This window comes from Miniopterus schreibersii, assembly GCF_964146895.1.
Source record: "Miniopterus schreibersii genome assembly, chromosome: 2".
Taxonomy (NCBI): domain Eukaryota; kingdom Metazoa; phylum Chordata; class Mammalia; order Chiroptera; family Miniopteridae; genus Miniopterus; species Miniopterus schreibersii.
In genome coordinates this window covers 157895401-157917108 of record NC_138102.1, presented here as the reverse complement: position 1 = coordinate 157917108, position 21708 = coordinate 157895401, and the positions used below count along the sequence as shown (strand labels likewise).

Sequence of the window (21708 nt, the reverse complement as noted above, 5' to 3'; positions counted from 1 at the left end):
AAACTAATTCCCTCTTCATAACAATAATTGTGAAAAGAAACACAGTATAATAGGTAAAGAACACATTTGCTGTTTTTATTGGTGCCTTGCATGGCAGTAATACTGAAAAAAGAATGCAAAAACAAAAAAAAACAGAAACAAAACAAAAACAGGTTGGTGGCAACCCACATCTTTTTTTTTTAAGAGTACATAAACTCCTGTTTTATTTTTATTGTGGCATGAATGATAACATAAAACCAAAAACATGAAAATATACAACTTATATTACACTATGTGTTATGAACAAAATATAAATCTATAACTCTATGTTATATTTACATAATTATTTATTTTATTAAATTTCAAGTGAGATGGTAGGTTGCACATACTTTGTTTTAAGCTCCAGGCATTTGATTGTCTCTTTTCTACTTTTTTTTTTTTTTTTTTTTTACCATTTTTACTCATAAAATCCAAAATGTTAGAAGGACTAAGAGCTTTAGAGCCAGTGGAGCTATATAAATACTGTTTTAGTGAACCAGTGACAGAAACACTGGGGAGGACAGGAATCAATCAGTAGAAAACTCAACACAACATCATCTTAGACCTGGGAAACTGAGAGTTATAGGAAACTTTAAAATTAAATACTGTAAAAGCCTGTCTAAACAAAAACCTATGCCCTATAAGACAAAGAGCTATCTGAACCACTTTTAGTGGGCTTCATATTTTTCCTTGCAGACCCCATAATTTTTATTTTACTCTTAACTTGATAAACAAATATCTTATAAACCTGCTTGTAAATATACAGTTGTTTATTACAATTCAATAATTTACCTATTAGAATGCTTGAAAATGTAATTATTTCTGATGCTTTAAATGTGATATAAGAGGTTTCTTCTGGGAATAGTAACTACTTATGGATTAAGAAAATATCTGAAATTGGACCATGAAATACTTAAAGATAACTATCTTTAAACAAATTCAGGTAAAAGCCTACTGTAGAAATCAAATCTATGAAATAATTTCATCAAAGAAAACTCTCTTATACTTGCTCCTTGTAAGAGGATTTGGTTTCAATATGTTCTTTGGGGGCAGATTTTATACAGGGTTAACTCTTACCTGCAGATGCCAAATAAATGTTAAAAATGGACTGAAGTAATTTAGGGATAAGTGTACTGAAGGATACTTTTGTATTTTATCCAATTGTAGTAACCAGCTGAATTATTAGTAACTTACAAATGAGCAACTTAAACTTGTTTTTGTCCAGTAATGTTCTCTTAGATTCATATTAAAACATGACTATTTTTAGAGGAACTGATTACAACAGCATAAAAAAGCATTTTGGCAGGATCACTCCTCAGTACTAGGGTGAGTGAGTACTAGGGTGTGTGTGTGTGTGTGTGTGTGTGTGTGTTGGGGGGAGACAGAGACGGGTGAATGGAGAGGTAGGGAAAGAAAGGAGAGAGGAGGGAGATTATGTTCATCTTCGTTTGAGCTTACTTTCATTTCTTTCACCTCACCTTTCTTGGTCATCATGGGGCACAGAAAAAGAATACAAGGTTTTAGGATCCTTTACAAAAATTATAAACCAATCAAATGCCAAAAAGGCAACCTGTTAACACAGTATGTTGCTATTCATAGCACCTTTATCAAATGACTTCAAAGTACTTTAAACATTAATCTAATTTTTTTGTTTCTTTCGGGGAAAACTAAGGCAAAGAAATCGTAACACCAGTGAGTTAGATGTCAGAACAAGAGAATATAGTGCAGGGCCACGAACTTGCTTTTTGTTAGTCATGCACAGTTTAGTCCCTGTGACATAAATTTAACTAAACAGAATTAACTTCTAAATTTCAGCAGTTAAAGGTCACTATTAACAATTTTGTTTTCCCTTTTAACTAAAACAAAATAAAAAACATACAAAGAAGACCAAACAGAAGTGTCTTGTCAATTTCCTGGTATGTGCGTTAGTATGGTTTCAGCCACGAATGCCCTCAAGTGGCATCTACCTGGAGCTAAAACAAAGTATTCTTGTAGCCCAAAGTCATGAAATGAAAACCAAGTATTTTTTATAACATGGAGTAAAATAAGTATCCAGCAAACGTGAGAGGTGAACCCACATAAATCAGAGAAAATTTCTTAATGAAGACAGAGAACAAATTTTTAAAAATCTGTTTTCACATTTGTACATAATAACGATATAAAAACAAGTGTCTATTTTTTTTCTTATCCAGAGTGCTTAGAAACAAAATGAAACAAACAAAAACAGAAACAAAAAAGTTGGCTCTAGATGACTGTGGCAGTAAAATAACTGAAATGACTGATGAGAGCGTAAGTTAATTAAGATTGAACACGACCCTCCTACTAATTCACTCCTTTGTATTAAACACCAGAACTTGACATTATTGGGGCCAGATTTTTTAAAAGGAGAAAACTTATGGAAGGAGCAGTAACATTATCTGGGTAAATGTGTGTGTGTGTGTGTGTGTGTGTGTGTGTGTGTGTGTGAAAATTCATTTTAAATATCTAACAGCTTATTGGCTGCACTTCCAAATCAGAGCAGAATAAAATAGAAAGGGAGAAATAAATTATACATAACTTACTAATCTGGGAACAGCTGACCATTATTATTATTATTACTATTATTATTATTATTTCATCATCATCATTATTACAACACTAGCAAAAAGAGGCAGTTCAAATGAAAATACAGTCATCAAAAACAAACAGTAAAACAAACAAAACAAAATCTCTGACATGCAGGATATGATCAGCTCCTCCAAGCAAAAACCCCAGAGCAAGTCTTTTGAGAGAGAGAAAAATAAAAAGGAATTTTTTTCTTATTTATATGTAAAAATCAAATTTTAGGGTCGGGTTTGGGGTGGGGGGAAATGGGATAGGGAAGTGATGACTGGAGTTAAAATCACAGCACTTCCAAACTACTGGTTGGAGTATTTACTACCTGATGCCTCTGCACCAACGGTGGCAGCTGGCTTTCAGTGAGTTTGCATTTATTTGTACAGGCCCTACACCTGCCTTAGCACGTGGCTGGCAACATTTAAATAAGCAGTCCCGTCACCATCCGGTGTTGCTCTACGCACACACTCCGCTGGAACCTAAACTTGGACTCCAGTGGCTTCCTCTGACAGCAAGGGATGAGCAGTGGCAGGGATCGCCGGGTTCAGCCGGGCTCCATTGTGTTGGGCTGCGATGACCTTTAATCAAATCCTGCTTTTGGCATGAGATGCACGTGGCCCACAATTCTGAAATGCAAATGGCCTCCACCTCATTTAATGGAGAGATGAAAAATACCCTTGTAAAAATCATCAGTTCCATTTCCTCATCAGGAAAGGATGGGATTTTGAAGAAAGAAGCTAATTCTTTGTTTCTGGAAAATGGGCAAATGTATTCAAGGAAAACAATTGTTCTGCTTGAAGTTATCAACAGGGAAAACAAACAGAAATCATTAAGTAGCAAACGTTAGTGAAACCAACTGAGCAGGGAGAAGGGACATCTGGGAGCAGTTTGCTAGTAGCTTCCATATTACACATGCACACGTCTGTTACACAGGGCCACCTGATTCATCCAATAATAATCCTATTAGAAATTTAAAAATATAATTTCTGAGCCCTATATTGGTTAAGTTGTCATTTGAAGTGCAAAGTCAAGGTCAAGGTTGCTTCCAGACCAGTCACTTAGGAGGATGGTGGGATTTCATCCCCAGGCGTGGGTTTAACTCACAATGGTCCAACGTCATTCCTATTAGTACCATAATCACACACATACATACACACAAAAATCCAAGATCAGAAAATATTTTTCTCTAAATTTCTTATGTCTCTCTCTCTCTCTCTTTTTTCACCTGAGAACAGCACCTACAGTTTCCATTAAAAAAAAAAAAAAGTCAAATCTCACCAGCTGCTGGTATTTCAGGTTTTTCAAGGGATTGTCTAAGATATAACACTGTCCTAACTTAAGAAGGAACAGGAAAAAGAAAAGGAAAGAAATGAATTGGGTCAACACTTCAGTACAAATTTGGCACTTGCTCAAAGATGTAGTGCGGTGTGCTAGATAAAGTCCTCTAAAGAAAATAATTGCTCATTTTTGTGATGGATAGTAAGGAAGTTAAAAACAGGCTCTTTTTCCCTCTTCCCCCCCATGCACAGACTTCCATCTATAAAGTATAGAGATGGAGAAGGTGGAGAGAAGTCAAGAGAAATTCATCTTTCTTTTATCTGTCAGGTGCATTACAAAAACAAAAAAACCCAAAAAACGAAGAAAAGAAAAAAAAAAAAAAAAAGATAAGGAAGGAGGGAAGGAAAAGGAAAACCCCCAGAAAACCCCTAAAACAAAACAAAACTTATTTCTTTTTAAAAATTGTAGCACAAAACAACAAAACACATTCACAAGCCACTTGTTGGCACTGTGTACCTGAGTGAGAATTTCTAGAACATTGTAGAACAAACAGCCATAAAGTTTATTTAAAAAAAAAAAGTTGACGGGTAAGACTTCAGTGCTTGGATGTAGCAGCTGAATTACTGGCATTATTTTACCCATAGCTTATTTCAATCTCTTGTTGTTGATATTGTTGTTTGCTTGTTGAATTTTTTTTTTGTTTTTCCTTTCCAAGCCTTTTGAGGCTGAGGTCTATTAGTCAGCTGATGTCCCAACTATTTAAGACTAACAGTTAAAGTAACAGTCAGTGTATGAGAAAGTTAATGTGCTTGGCCACTGGTAAGGACGAACCAGCTAGGGCTTCTTTAAGTCCTACGGTCGCAGCAGTCTTTTGGTCCTTATCAGTTGGCTTGTCCTGCAATATGGTTTTCACTGTCACTCCCATAATCTACATCGGGGTCGTCTTCTTCCTCATCGAACTCATCGTAAATTTCTCCGTTGATGTCCTCGGCCTGTATCTCTTCTTTGATATGTGGCTCCTCTCCTTTTACGCCGTAAGTGCTCTGGATGACAGGCATCCCAGGCTCCGGGCTGCTGGACACGCTCGAGTGCTCCGAGGGCAGGTGAGGGGAGGGCATCCCCGCCATGGCGATGGCTCCAGGGTACACGACACCGGCAGTGGCGATGGGGATCTGTGCTTGTTGCCTGTCAGGGAGAGATGCCCGGAGAGAGACTGCCGTGAGTGAGTAGTTAGGTGCAGGCCTTGCTATAGAATTGATTTGCTCAGTTTGCCCAGCTCGAAGGCAGGGATTATCACCTTATCACCCAACATTTACAAAATTGTATCCCACTTTGATTCCAATGCCTTACTTCTGTGTAGTGCTTTATAGATTACAAGACATATGTGTTACCCACTGGATTCTTAAAACAATTCTGTTTTGTAACTATTCTATTTTATGAAAAAATTGAGGTGCAGAAAGATTAAGCAAAGCAACCCAAGTCCTGGACCCCGAGTTCATCCTTCCTTCATTACAGCATGCAGAAACATTTGTAAAAAAGGATTATAATTCAATTTTAACGGAAAAATCCTAACGTATTAGAGCCCTGAAAATAAAATCTTACTGCCCAGAACTCACCAGAACTGAATAATGTCACTGTCCACCTAGTTTCTGACATAGTTTTAGGGGGGTAGGAAACAGGGCCAGTCCTATGGGTGGACAATCTCTGAAACTGCACAGGCCTCAGGGCTTAGAAAGATCTTACACTTGTCTTAAATGTCTGTTGGCACAGTCTTGAAATTCTTAATAACTTTTTAACAGGGACCCTGTATTTTCATGTTGCACTGGGATCCACAAATTATGTAGCTGGTCCTGGTAGGAAGGGATTAATAAATGGTGTTCATTCATGCATCCTTTCATTCATTCATATGTTCATATGTTTACTACTTCCCCATGATGTATTGGGTTTCATTCTCACCTTTGAGCAGAACCACGCACTGGCATATAAATAAATCATAGACCCCCAGACAGAGCAGGATGACCCTTTCAAGGGAATGGAGGGGACAGGGCAGATTTGAAAAGGTTTTTTCTAAGGTAGCCTCTGACCATTTTCATAACAGTATTGATTCTGAAAATCTCGGGATCTTACTAACTTCTGTTCCAAATATGAGCAACTTTATTTCTGTGGTTTTTGAGAAAATTCTGCAGAAGCGATGCAGTTGTAAGCAGCATATTATGGGGTGGTCACAGCATTGCTGTAGGAAGCAGGTAAAACACCCCGGGAGCTGCGTTCTCATTTCAGAAGAGAACTTTCCCATTCACACCTGGTTGTGCCCCGAACAGAGTCCCTACCTTGTGTGCTCTCCTAAGGCCAGATGTGCCTCGATAACCCAGAAACCCCTCTCTACCCAGAAACCAGTGTTTCCTTCTTTGGAAATCATTTGTATGCTGGATTCTCTCACCCAGATTGCCAGTCACGGTGGCATTTATCTCTGTGCAGCCTTTGTGGGTAATGAAAGCCCATGAGGAAAGGAGTCAGTGATACTTCTAAGTTTTCAATAAGAAACTTGAAAATAATCTACGTTCAGCTATTGGATTTTCAAGCCAGCCATTAACCAAGCTCCCATGAGAGCCGCCGTTCTAGGAGCTGGGGGTGAAGTCCCATGAGCGGATTCTCCTGCAGGACCGTGCAGGGGAGAGTTTAGCCTCTGAAAATACACTATGCTCAGGTCCTTTTTCAAAGTCCTGCTTTTTCGCAGCTAAACACATCGGCTCGCCACGCCGTTCAGGGTGGCAGGGTGCCCCCTGGCAGCCGCGGGCGGGAGGCCTACCCCACGTTGAAGTACTGCCGCATCTCCTGCCGCCGGTTGCGCATGATGGCCTTGTACTCGCCGATGCGCAGCTTCTTGCCGTCCACCAGGCAGGTGCGCTTGGGCCTGGGCTTGTACTTGTAGTCGGGGTACTTCTCCAGGTGCTGCTTGCTGAGGCGGGCCTGCTCCTCGTAGTATGGCTGCTTCTCGAGGTTCGTCATAGCTTTCCAGCGGGACCCTGCGAGGAGAGGAAGGTTAGGGGCCAGTTTGCACAGCTGCCGGGGAGCCTGGAAAGATACGCCTGAGAACGAGAAAAGCTCAAGGAAAGATGCCGGCCAAACCCAGACATCCATAATAATGTTTTTGTTTCTTGAGCTTTGACCCAAGAGGTGAGATTCCACCAGGAAGGAGGTGTTGGCGGTTCTGCCCTCAAAGAAACTGTGCACCCAATGGTACAAACACTAGGCAATAGAAGTATTTTTTCTGGCATGAATTAACAATTTAGCCAAACTTGTCTGGCATGTACTCACAGGTAATTTAATGGATATAATCATTAAATTAGCTCACAGGTAATTTAATGGATATATCTTTCATTTCTGCATTAGGCCATGATATAATTTAAGTGTGGACTGAACAGTTATGCAAAAACTCATTACATATTTTGAATCTGAGGTTAATTATCTAGTTTTGAGTATTTTTATGTGGGGTCCATGACTCACTACAAAGGTTTCTAATGCTTATTACATATAATTTTTATGCTCCCAAAATGTTTAAGAATATTTATAAGAATAATTACAGTATAAAAATTCATTTCATTGAAATTTTAATGGTAAAATATTATATTAATGAACAGGCACTGTCTGCTGTGTGCTAGGTACTGTGCTAAAATTTCACATAAATTGTCTGATTTTTACCTTTCACCATAATCCTGTAAGATAGACAGCATTTACACCTGTTTCTATAGATTGGGAAATGGAAGTTCAAATAGATGAAGTCACTTACGCAAAGTCACACAACTATTAAACTGCAGATTTCTGGCTCAAAATCAGGTTTGATGGAATTGAAAGTGTGCTACAATGTATGTCTTTACATACCTATACCCACTTACTATATATGATGTAGCAGAGGTCAGAATTACATGAACAAGTGTGTAAGACTTTTAACAAAACACTTTCAATAATATATAGTAATGTCACTTCCTGTGATATAGTATGTAATGTTAACTCAAATTGATGTTTCTCTTCTCTTCACTTTTAATTTTGGTTTGGATTCAACTAGGATTGCAAAAACAAGTATTAAAGCTCAATTACAAATAGGTTATGCTAATTCTCAATATAGATACGATTTAAAGCTTAGATTCTATCAGTATGGCTATGTGTAGTACTAAAAGAAGTCATAGTAATAATGTTTATTTTTTATTGAGCATGTGAAAAAAATCTGTCTATTTGCAGATGGAGTGTGTTTATCTGCAAGAATCCAGCTCAGTCCTACCCAAATGCAGGAAGATCCAGATAACAGAAGTTAGGAGATCCCTACCAAATACATACGGCACTGCTGCTTCCACCTGCCTTCCAGAGTCATCTAAGCAAGGTCTTAACAGGTTTCAAATGGGTTCCTTACTCAGACGTAACTCCGTATCTCAAATGCAAATAGCTCCAGATGAACAGTTCTTGTGGAGAATCCCTCAGCGTGGGCTGTGATATGTATTAAAGGGATGCCGTGGAAGGGACAGTAGCTCTTCCCTTAGAAAGTGTGCTGCAATGTTTCCTATTGGAACGTTCCAGATGTTGGCTGGGTGGGTATATCCACACAGGTATTACAAAGATCTATAAACTAATTTTTCCAATCTAGACGGCCAATATGATTTTATCCTATTTACAGCAAAAACCCAGGGTATGGTTCACATAATAGAACTTATTTTTCTATTCTTTTATCAAACGTGTTTTATTAGCAGTGTCCAGTGGTGTCAGTTGTAGGCATAGTCTCAAATTCCTTATTGCCCAACACTATGCTCTAGAAGTACTTGAAAACCATTATGTTCTTCTCATGGCAAATACACATGCGGATAAAGCCATAATACTATTGAACTGGATCAGTTATTTGTGTGGAGTTTCTTACAAGTATGTACAGTTTGCCAGAATTTTGGACCTCATATCAGGGAGTGAAAAAGCGAGCTGACCAAAATAATTTACTGAATAATAATAGGAATACAGTGAAATGGATCAAGAATGGTTGACTTAAAAGTCACTAGCTACCATTATCACCCCATAAGACAGAATACTCAGGGTTTTCATTCAAACAGGACTGGCCAGCGATTCTTTCCTAAGTCTAAATTTTCTATAAGCTCAAAAAGAATACGCTTCTCTAAGGAAGGAACTGCTTATGCCTCATAGGAACCTGCCTTGGTATGTGAACACTCTGTTTAGATTTCCCACTAGGTGCCTGACGCTGTATTAATTCCTGGCTATGCAGTGGTGAATTGCTTTGGCTCTTATCTTCTTGCAGTGGAGAGGAAATATATTAAACAGTTAATTATAAATTTTATTATTTTAATTGTAGTTGAGGGAAGTACAGGAAGCTATACGAACATATGGTAAGGAGGTGGAATCAGTCTTCTGTGGGTGAGGAAGGCTGTGCTGCAGAATGACTCCTACAGGTAGCAGAGGGAGAGGAGCATCCTAGGGAGGAAAGATCTGGAATGGCCCAGGCCTTGCAGTAGGAAGGGGGGTAGAGGAACTTAAAGAAAGCTGGGTATAGCTAAAACTCAGAGAAAAAAATATATGTTTATGTATATATAGATAAAATTATATCTTTCTATAATTAAAGATGAATACATTTTCAGAGAAGTTGGCTTCTAAATCTGGCATGACCCAGGATCACAAACTATTTAGATATTTAATAACATATTTTCTCTGGAATTATCACTGAGTCCGAAGCTACATTTTAAAATATGGCCATATCAGTTACTAGTTCTTTTAAAATTAAGAATTAAGATAGCTTAATAATTTTCTAAGTACAGGTCTTTTATCTCCTGAGTTAAATTTATTCCTAGATATTTAATTTTTCATTGCAATTGCAAATGGAATTGGTTTTGTAGTTTTTCTTCCTGATAGTTCATTCTTGGTGTATTTTTTTAAAAAAGATAGCTTCATCACTGAGTGGAGTAAATTCCCTAACTCTTCCATTTTATGACAGGGCAGAACAGTGTTTCAGCTTGGTGGCAAGTGCCATTTTTATTTTTTAATAATAACTTCTGAACAGGGTTAACCACATGACGAGCTCGGTTTCAGTGTCAATGGCTCTGTAGGTACAACCACTGTATGTGACTGCGACACGAACCCCTGGAGCCCACAAGATGAGAATGGCAGGAAAGCACTTGCTATATTTCTAAGAATATGAAAACGTCCGCTTGACTTGGGTGTGGCCGGTCGCTCACCCTGGGCCATGCCCAGGGCGTAAGTCCCCTGCTTTATCAAAAGGCTGGCCTTTTACAATGAAAAACAGAGAAGGACATTTGGGCATTCCTACTGATGACAAAGAGGGAGATTCAATAAAAAATATTTGATGTTAAAAAAAACCAAAAACACAGTCTTGGCAGTGCTTTTTTCCTGTCCAAATCTGGCAACACAATACAAGTGACGAGTTTGAGCTGAGCGACGTTGTCATCTCCGTGGGGTCTGTAATGAATTTGCACATTTTACTCCGACTACTGTATATCTAATCGGAAAAAGATGTCCCCCATTCCCTGATCTAGTGCCAAACAGTAAAAGGTGATTCCTTATGTTAACAATTTCAGCAGAATGGCTTATTAAAACCAGATTTTAGGGTATTATAAAATGCTTAGAAGCCCTTTAAAATGTCAACTAGCATCCCCAGAGACTACGTAAAATGTCAACCCAGCTCAAGCGCCTGTTTTAAGCAGAATGAATTAGCGGCATGCTGTCGGACGCTGTTATCCAAAACAATCAGGGAAAGGGAAAACACCAAGCTTTCTTTGTACTTGTACATGAAATGGGACATTCAGAATAATCTCGTGGCTATTTAAAGATCACTTATTTATTTGAAGCTATGACTAAATATTGAGGTCCCCAACACCTCGGTGTTTCTTTTTCCTGCTATATCTTTAATTAATATAATTTCATGGAAAAGTCTGAAATTAGGCAGCACTCTCTTTCATGTAGTCTATTATAAGATAATCATATGGCTAGTGTAATATTCTTTCCTCTTAACCAGAAAGGAATTCTTTTAGCTGGTCATCCCTTTCCCATATAGGCTTTTGCTAAAATTTCCTAAAATATTTCACATCATTAAAACTGACATTTCTCTTATACTTAGGATAAAGTTTTAATCAGTGGTTATCATTTTTAGTGCTCAGACATATGACTTGAGTGATATAGAGACAATTTCAACAATCTTAGTATTTAGTTTGTTTTACTTTTACAGTTTGAGATTTTGAGATTTCTAATTTGAAAATGACTGATATGTTAAAATATGAAAGTTACATAAAGTATTTTATTCTTTTCTATAGTTTTTCCAAATAAAACAGGTATGATTATCTTTAAAGAATGAAAAATTCCATATGGAAGGTAAAGTCATAAAAAGGAAAAATAGATCAGAAATGGTAAGAGATGCAAAAAAATGTGCATGTCCTTTTGATTGGTTCCATTTTTTGATTATACATGGACATATACTTTCATACGTAATTATTCATGTTTTCTAGGTATACCTAAAGCTTCATAACCTTATAAAAATAATGTTCATTTAAAAATCTCAGAATCATTTTAGATGAAAACTGAGACACAGATTTAAGTGGTTACCATTTTTTGTTTGGCTTCTGTACAGATGCTTGTTGTGGACTGGTTGGCATCTATTACCATTGCTGAGATTATGGGATCATGAAAACACATGTGTATGCTTAGTAACTGCTTTTAGATGATCACTTTCTTAATGTAAAGACTCAGAAAGAACACTACATTAACTACATATAATTCCAAGTGTATTATGGATTTTAACAAAGTTTTAACAACATAGTCAAATTTTGTTACTTACTTGTTAAAGCTAAAAGTTGTTGACAGTTAGCTGCTCCTATTCTATTTTTATTGTTTATTGTTAGAAGGCAGGGAGTCAGTAATGGAAATTTGCTTAGGTTGTCCAGTATCTAGCCACTGCACTACTTGAAGATGATAATAGTGACGCCAGTAATGGTGGTCATGATGCAAAACAAGAGAAATGGAATTGTCCCTTCCTTTTCTTCTGGGACTTAAACTGGTCAGCAATAGGTCTCTGCAGTCAGTACCCTCTCGCCCATCTTCCTGTGTGTTTGTGTCCAAGCGTGTAGGGTGAATATGTACTTTGTTATCTGTTCAGCTGGAAGCTACAACTGCCGTGGGAAATGCACTCTCGACATCTTGTGTCCTGACACTGTAAACTGGTTTTCAGCTGTGCTCCTAGAACAAACACCATCTCCACCCCGAATCCACCCCCGCCATGATGGCTTTCACAGTGGAAAATGGAGAGATAAATATGCTCAATTCCAATACTGAGTGGCTCATATGAAATAATTTTCTTTCCTCTAAGGGGTGGGGTTTGAGTGACTGGATGAAAAGGTAAAGGGATTAGGAGCATAAATGATTGGTTACGAAACAGTCATGGGGATATAAAGTACAGCCTAGGGAGTGTAGTCAATAATATTGTAATAACTATGTATGGGGCCAGGTGGGTGCTGGAAATATCGGGGGAACACTCTGTGAAGTGTATGGCTGACCACTGTGCTGTACACCTGAAACTAATACAAAATAATGTTGAATGTAAACTGTAATTGATATATAAAATTTAAAAGAAAACAGGAGCAGAATTTTTTGCTGCCTTTGCAGATGGGTTTTTAAGTGTGGGCCAAAGGTCACATATAAATATAAAGAGGTTAAAAAAGAGAAAAAGAAGAAGTAGAAAAAAACATTAAAAGACCAAAATGATTATTAATACCCCATAAAAAAGAGACTTTTTTCCTAGTCTCAGTACAAATATTTCTAGATTTTTGAAGAAGAGAAAATATTACAACAATTAATACAGAGACACTCAGCTAAACGAGCTGCAGTAACTGGGCACATTTCTCAACAAACATGGGCTGTTTTACCATCAGAAGAAAAGGTTCAGTGACGGTGCTTATTTTTAGATAAGCAGATAACATGAGCTGGCCGGCCTCCAAGCCCCGGATCTTTCGACAAACGCAGAAATACAGAACTGTGCATTTAATCCACACAGCGCTTAACCCTCGACGCCTTTCTTACCCAGTATCTTGCTGATGTTGGAGTTGTGCATGTCAGGAAAGGCCTGAAGGATTTTCCTTCGTTCGTCTTTAGCCCACACCATGAAGGCATTCATTGGACGCTTTATGTGGGGTTCATTGCTACCACGCCCCCTGGATTCTCTATAAATTCTTGATTCTGAGACTCCAGCACTTCCTAAAAATAGGAAACATGGGTTCACATTAGTGTTAAAACTTTTGACATTTCTATTCCTTGCATTACTGTTTTTTGGACTGTTAAAATATCTGAAAACAAAAAGTACATATGAAAATGGTACTTCTAGTTCTTGAGACAGATGCTTATTTGTGAAGTTTTTGTGATAAGCCTTGTGGTGGCAAATGTTGTATTTGTATTTTAAACCCATTTATATTTCCCTTTCTTGCAATGGTGGAATATTTCACCTTTTACTTTTAAGAGCACAAAAGAAACATGAATATGTGATCTTTGATACAAATTGGAAAGAGAATAGTTGGATTAGATCAATATACATGAGGGTAATTAAAATATTAAATAGGCAAAGAAACTCAAAAAACTGTAAAACACTAGTATGTTCAACAGATTGGATGAGTACAGGTAAGTATGTGTCTCTGCTACCTAAGGACTATCAGAACATATATGTCAAGTATTCATGCACTTTTCCTCTCTGAGGTTATATAAATAAAAATGCTGTATATAAAATTTAAAGGTTAAACCACAATATAGACATTCTCCTGCAATGTGCCTGGCTTTTCTTTGCAATTATGTGCTAATAATAAATGCGTGAAATATGCTGATGCAGCAATGATATTCTGCTCCCCAAAAGACATTTGATAATTGCAGGGAAAAGGACAAATATTACATTACTATGGTGTCTTAAAAAGTCAACATCCACATATTTAAGGTGAAGAAAATGATATATTCATTTCCCTTAATTTTGCCCCTAATCTCTGCCTAAGTTATCCAGAGACCCAGTGAATTTTACATTCCAATCAGCAAGACTCATGTTGATAAACACAACCAGGAGTCACAGTGGAAACTGAGGGAGCTGCAGTCACTCCTCTAGACTTTATGAGACCGTAGAATAGCTTTGGTAGATTAAACAGCTTCCAGAGGTGCTTCAATTTAGGCAAAAAGAAACACACACACACACACACACACACACACACACACACGAGAGAGAGAGAGAGAGAGAGCGCAGAACACATGACACTCTGATGTTAAGTTTTCCAGGGTTATCGTTACAAAAGATGGAAGAGGGGTATATTGATAGCACATACAATTTTTAAATAATTTGGGATTTTTAGAGCATGTCGTAATGATAAAAGCATTGTTTTCCCCCCTCCTTCATATTCCTCTTCCTTTCTTAATTTGAAGGACTAGGAATCAACCAAAATTACCCAGACTTGAAGGCCTCCATAGCAGCAAACCAAAAAACACAGCCTATCTCTTGCTGGAGTTTCTGATTAGCTCTCATTCATTATATGCTTTTCGGTCTCATGAAGACTGGGAAATATTTTGCACACAAGCATGACTGAATTTAACAAACAACAGTAACAGAATTTTGATGTTTTATTGCTGATTATCTTGCGTATATTTTATCATGCTAATGCAACTTAAAATTTATGAAATGTGTTATACCAGTAATTGCTTTTTTATTGACAAAAATGAGTGCTAATATATGGCAACATCTTTCTAAAGTGGGCTCATAACTAGCAAATGATCATTCGCACATCTGCCTTTTCCTGTTCTTACACCTGACAGCAACAGAAGCAAGAAACTGAATGTCACGTGGCCCCATCAGAGTTAAACAAGCTCTTTGTATGTAGTCAGGCCGGGGGATCTTATCCCAGGAAAGGAGAAAATAGAAAAAATGTTCGGGTAGAATAGGCCAGAAAAGCACAGACTTTTCTTGGATATCCAATTGAATAAAATTGTTTTGACAGAATTATCTGGTTAAATGCTCAAGTTTGGCCAGTGCAGAATTGGACTTAAAAGCAGAATTGGCCCAAGGCACAAGCAGACATTTGTGTATTTTGGGAGAGTCAGGGGAGCTGCTCTATCTTAAAGTACAGTTTTCCTGGTGCAGTCTTTTCTCTGCGCAGCAGCTTCCTCTGCAGGAGCAGCAATGTGAGGCCAGTGCCCTTACGATGCATATGTCACCTGCCACTGCAGAGACGTGTCCAGATGGGCTCAGTGGAAGAGGACTAGCACTTTTTGCTTTTCCCGCTTTGCTGTGCTATTAAAGGCAGAGCATCCGCTTCATGAATGGCCGCCGTGGCTGTTCAGAGTGGTCCGAGGTGATGCACACAGATGTCTCGAGCGAGGCGCGCGAGGAGGCGAGAGGCTGGCGGCTGCGCTCCCCGCGGGGCCGGGGTGGGCAGGACGCCTCCCGGGCGGTGTAAGGGGGCAGGTTCCCGAGGGCAAGAGACCATCCTACACATGTCCTCTGGGCCATGTATTCTCGTCAGGGTTTGACAAATGAGCTGATAGATACAAATTTCTGGAAAGTTTGTTTCAAGTACAAGAAATAGGGAAGTGAGCCACGGCCGGTGTGGCTCAGTGGTTAGAGCGTCGGCCCTCGCCCCGAAGGGTCTCAGGTTAGATTCCAGGTCAAGGGCCTGTAGGCGGGTTGCAGGCTCGGTCCCCAGCCCCAGGCCCAGCCCCAGTTTGGGGCACACGTGGGAGGCAACCAATCGAAGTGTCTCCCACAATGATGTTTCTCTCTCTCTCTCTCTCTCTCTCTCTCCACTTCCCCTCCCTTCCTCTCTCTCTGAAAATCAACAGGAAAAATACCTTCAAGTGAGGATTAACAAAACAAAACAAAAACAAAAAAGAAATCGAGAAGAGAGAGACAGGATGGTGATTGAGAGTATTTGAATACGGCTTTGGAATCATTCCATCTTGAATCCAAGACCTGCCTCTGGCACTGGCTGCCCTGTCACCTTAGGGGAATGACTCAGAGCCCTCAGGGCAGGCTCTTTATCTGCGACAGCACTTACCACCGGGTGCGCCAGGGGTTCCTGAGACGGTGGGTGCAAAGCACTCAGCGGAGTGCGTGGCACACAGGGACCGCCCAGCACGCGCGAGCTCCTAGTGTAATGATCAGGTGTGAGGTGACTGCCTTGTAAATTTTTAAGCAGTCATAACTGGCACTAAATAGAGGTTTCTGCACACTATTGGAATACATATGAACAATTTTCACAAACCATCAGAATCTCCACTCATATTGAAATCCATCATGGCATGGCTAAATTTCCCTTCTTCATTCTGTTTCACTGCCAGTTGCTGAGTCAGACTCTCCAGTGTTGTTTTTTCCTTAAAAAAAAAAAAAGAAAAGAAAAAAAATTATAGTGAGTTCAATCCGGAAATATAAGTACACAAAGACATTTTTTCTTGGGCCATAGATAATACATCAGCTTCTGGAGGGATGGGATACCGATGTATCCACCTTTGCACATCCAGCACATTATGTAACTGGAGCAAATGATCGACAGGACTTTCTAAGCATCTTTTCTTGTTCTTAGAATCCCTGTTACAATCTTGGCACTTGGGTTTGGTGTGCCGAAAAGATAAGTGCTAGGATCCTTGGAGATAACCTTCCCAAATCACAAAATGTACATAGAAATTTCATGAAAGCGACCTGTTTTATAACATCTAAAATGCCTGCCTTATGTTTAGACAGACAGTAGAAGGGTAGAAGTGGCCTGGGCCCAGAGAAAGTCTTCCAATAGTCAGCTGACCAACTGATAGAAGCATAATTCACAGTAGTGCCCTCTGGTTGCCATCTCCTTAAATGCCATCTGCATTCCTCATGCAAGGGTAATGAAGACATTTAAATATTCATTGCTAATTGCTTGTCAAGGCTCTGTACATTCAATGTGAGTGCCTGCTAGTTGGACCACAGTTTGGTGTGGATTGCTAAGCCAAAATATTGAGTTGGCGAATTATTTGAGATACAAATATACCAAAATTAGATCTGCCAGGAAATCAAGTAATTTAAAAGCATGCAGTGCATGATTTGAATTCATGGAGAATATGCCATTCCAAACTAAATTATTTTCAAGAAAAATATAATACTTAATCTGGACCACAAGAGATATTAAATCACTTCCAAATTAACTGGGTGAGTTTAAGAACTGAAAAAGCATACAGTGGAAGGTTTACAACTTTCTCTAGCACTCTCCATCATTGCTCTGAGGACGATGTGGTTCCAAAACAGTTTTAAGAAAAGCATCTGTTGGATTTCATAAAATTTGCTCATGTTTCTTTACAGTTATTCACCTTGTATTCTGAGGAACACAGTCATGAACTGAACAAGTGAACCACATACACTGCAGAACAGCTATTGATGCAATAAATGTTCACAGGAAATAATCAACTACTTAAGATCGCTGTATTACAGGCAAAGGGCCCAGGTAATGTTCTCACCAAGAGCCAAAGGGTATTGAAATTAATACAGTACATGCTTTCTCTCTATACACTCTCTGACAGTTTTACAGTTGTACATACTAGATAAAAATTTCTCTTAATTTAGTGGCCTTGGAACCCCTGTTCTCTACTGGTCAAATTATGTATATGATTTAATAGAAAAATATTTTTTAATTGTAAATCACTATAAAATACAGTAGGGAAACTGGGAATAGAATAGTTCTATCAACTTTAGTTCTATAGGATTATCTAGTACCCACAATGAAATAAATGATCAATTTTAAAATGTTGAACCTATCCCAATTTGTTTTGTGTATAAAAGTGGTATTTTCAACTGCTTTATATGTTCTGGATTTCTTTTGCTGAGAGCCTGCTGTATATATCAGCTCAGCTCAGGAGCACCAAGGACACCAGCCTGACAGACTCTCGTTAGAGTAAATGGAGCTGTTAAAGTAGAAGACAGTTACATTAAAAAACAACAACACATTCCATCAACGTGATATGATAGTCCCCAGGTCAATGGAGACTCCTGTGCTATCTCTGAGGAATGTACTAGGCACGGATCACCTCGCAGGTTTTGATTTAACAGTGTAGAGGACAATTATGCTACAGATTTTCTAGAGAGTTTCCCATTCTGAAGTAAAGCCTTTCAAGAAGAGAGAGCAAAATGGAGTTGATCAGAGTATAAAAAATGAAATGTTAAGTGACTTCAAGGTTCTGAGGTCAGCTGTTTGGATCTTATGCCATCTTACCAAGAGGCTAACATTAGAACCAGTTTTTACAATAAGTAACCTCTAATCATCCACCTCTAAAGCACATAGTATAAAAAATGACTCAATTAGTTACCCAAAAGTGGAATTTACAATACTTCTCAAGAGGATGTCAGTGGGAGATAGGGGACGTTAACATGGTAGGATGCACTATTTTTTGACCCTTTGCGTAGTCATTTAAGCTAATTCTCAGACACGTGAACAGGGAAAATGAGAGCTGATTGGAGGAGCTGGAGAATGTGTGGGGTGCCTTTCATTAAAACACCTTACAACAGCATGCAAAGTAACCGGGGACGCTGCCACATTTTAGAGCCTCTGACAATAAGTTCAGAAGACAATGAAAGAATTGAGGTAAGAAGGGTGTAACAAAACCCAAGTGGTTATACGGCCAGCATGTGGTATATAAAATATAGTTGCTTATTTGGTACATAGTTATTATGTGATTCCATATAAAAATGAATCCTGTAGCAAAAGTTTATATTTAGTTCTATGTATAGCGGTAGATATAAATCTACATGTGGATAGAAGTCTAGATAATAGACTGAACCACCAAAAGAATGAGACTGATTTAAGGTAAGTTCTCAGAGCATAAGTCCAGCCATCCCGGTCTGTAGGAGAAGAACGCATCGGGCGAACGTTACAAAGCCAAGTGCCAGTGCGTGGGGAAGAGCCCCCCTCTCCTTCCACCCACACCCCGCTGCCCCTCCCAGGGGGCTGCCGACGTACAACCGGGTCCAAACACTCGGCCCTTTGGGATTCTCTTCCTTGGGTTAAATATTCCCCTTTCCAACGGCCTCTATTCAAGTTTGCAAATATTACTCAGAATGATCATATTTTTAGTCTCAAAGTTCTTATAGTCAAATTAATTCTTTCTAAATAGAGGGAGCTGAAACAAAACGAGGGCAGTAAATATCAGGTAGGAAGGGGGTAAATCGGAAGATGCAGAAAATAGGAAACACCAAAGAAACCGAGTTTGGGGAAACAACAATGTCAATGGGCACAGGTGACAATTTTTATCAAATTTATTCTCAGTTCCAACTGGCTCCAGTAAAAACCACATTAATCAATATTTTGTACAAATAAGGAGCACTCCACTTTAAGATCAGTGTTCTGGACCACAAATCTAGTTATACTTTCCTGCCCTCTCAATACTATTCAAGCACCGATATTGAAACTGACAAGAATGGTTGGCTTTCTCTTTGCTACCTTTTTTCCTATTAAATATAAAACAAACAAACAAAAAACCCAGGCACATTTAAAGAAATATTTGCCAAAATTCTACACTGCTCTGAGTAATTTCAGAGTAGAGAATACAAGCAGATTTATTGCTAAAAAGTAGTCAAAATGAAATAGGATATATAAGTTAGAACCAAATAAGATGGCCTGTATGCTTTCTCTCTTGAGTGAAAACTAATAATTGTATTACAACCAGATTTCCTTTGGCAAGATGATTCTTATCTGGCCAATCAAATTTTACAAAACTATGTAAGTTTACTAAGGTGGCAAACATTAGGTAAATCTGATTTCACTTGAAAATCTTATAATCCTACGTTGACTTGTGCAAAGATCCAAATGAATTGTATCTCGTCTACAGAAGAAAAGAAAGTTTTAGACTATAAAGCTTCTTGGGGTCAAATGCATAACTCTAAAAGTCAACATTCAAAGAACTATTATTAATGTGCTAATATTCACTTAGGGAATTTGGCAGCTGGTCTCGGGTTCTGTGGTTTATCCAATGACTTGCAGAATGGAAAACAGCACATGTATTATTTGCACATGACACCAGGCTCTGGTGGAGTCAACAAGGAAAGCCGTTAAATATCTAAAGAAACGCGGTCAGTGAGTTGATTAGAGGTGTTCAGTGAAGATCTGTATTTCCTAAGCCAAGAACCTCCTGAATGGCAAAAGGCCACAGGGATTAATGGGAGAGGACACATTTTTAAATACAGATAATAACCCATTTAGAAAATAAGGGGTATGGCAGTCAGGAATCTTTTAAATTTTATTTTCTACTTGATGCTCAGGCGTGATGGTTTACAGCTTCATAATGTAAGTCTACTACATATTTAAATTGAAAACTTCTATTCCATTACCTCAACTTACACAGAAACCAACTAAAAATTCACTGTTTATAGTGGCTCAAATGCACATTCTTTGTTAATATTTAATAAAGAAGTCAAAACGACAAAAAAAACCCCACACAAACTATACTTTAGAAGAGGTGATATTTTCTTAGCTACCTAAGTCTGAATTAAACAGTTCACGAGTAGATGGTTCCTCCATTGCTCCTTGAAATTGGGATTCGTAGAAGTGATGAGCTTTGCTCGCCACCAGACACACATACACAAAGGGAGAGATGGGCTGTGGATCAGCTATCATAATGGACATCCCTGAAATAAAGCTCACCAAGCTATAAAACTCATAAAAAGCACATGCATGAAATGACAGAACAGAGTGTGACTGTCAAATGTTGACTCAGAACAGTTAAACCCCTTTTGGCTACACTGTTTTTATGGTCTCCTTCTATACTAATGACACGGGAAGAACAAAGAAACAAAAAAGGTTTTTAACCCTCCATTTATGTGAATCTCACAGACCACCAAAGAAGATGAAAGATTATTTATAATGTCATAACGATTTATTAGTTGGAAATTTTTTCATTAGCTTAAGTAAAATACAAAGAAACAGTGCATGTGTCCACCCCCTCCACCTCTCGGTTTCACCCTTGCTTATGGAGATGACCATTTTCTAAAAAACAATCATCCACCCACATAATCTAACAGCACAAATTGATGAAAAGGCTTTCTTGTAAATTGTATATAAATTATATACAAATACATACACACATTCTCTCACACACACATACATATACTTCCCTTCAACATCAACAATAATGCAAGTCACAGAAGTCTTTCACTAATTTACTCTGGTCAAATGTTAACTTACCCATTAAGATATTCCCAGACACTTTGGTCCTCTGAAATCTTTTATTCCTTAGGAATATTTTTCCATTCATTTTCTCCATCAGAGAATCATAGGGGGATAGGAGCTACATAGTTGGAAAGGTCTGTAAGTGTCCTCTGGGTTAATCATCTACAAATTCAGTCTTCTCTAATCCTGATTTTTCCCCCTTTTAAATTCCACTAGATTCTCCTAGTGCGAAAAGCATGAATTAGAAGCCATAATGTGATTCTACCATCTAATATTTTCTTATGAAATTTGGTAGCCAGCTTCATGAAATATTTCTTCAAGTGTAATTCTAGCTAAATTTCTTTGAATCTTAGTTTCATCAGGTAATCTGATACAGCTGAAATGTATTGGCCGATCAAGTTTTCTTAGGAAGTCTTATGACACAGAAGAGAGGTGGAATGGTTTTGAAGGAAACACACAGTTTCTATGAATTCGAGTCCTAATCCAGATGAATAACTTTCCAAGATAGTAAAATGGCTTGTGGATAAAACTGAATCCCTATTTATGATTTTAAAGAATTGATTTTAAAGTGGGAGAAATATTAGAAAGTTGATGACCAGTAACTAATTTTGATTTT

At 38.3% G+C, this 21708-nt stretch overlaps 1 protein-coding gene across 4 annotated transcripts in view; it reads right to left on the bottom strand.

The window, feature by feature from the left end:
- Nucleotides 1–4596: 4596 nt before the first annotated feature.
- SOX5 (SRY-box transcription factor 5) overlaps nucleotides 4597–21708 on the bottom strand; it is an 891887-nt gene continuing 874775 nt past the window's right edge. For all 4 annotated transcript variants that reach the window (XM_081129463.1, XM_081129465.1, XM_081129464.1 and 1 more), the window contains 4 exons: nucleotides 16170–16278; nucleotides 12967–13140; nucleotides 6701–6917; nucleotides 4597–5076 (listed from right to left, as the gene is read on the bottom strand). In XM_081129463.1, the coding sequence (XP_080985589.1) occupies nucleotides 4773–5076; nucleotides 6701–6917; nucleotides 12967–13140; nucleotides 16170–16278 (804 nt within the window). In that variant the 3' untranslated portion in view covers nucleotides 4597–4772. The remainder of the gene's footprint in view (nucleotides 5077–6700; nucleotides 6918–12966; nucleotides 13141–16169; nucleotides 16279–21708) is intronic.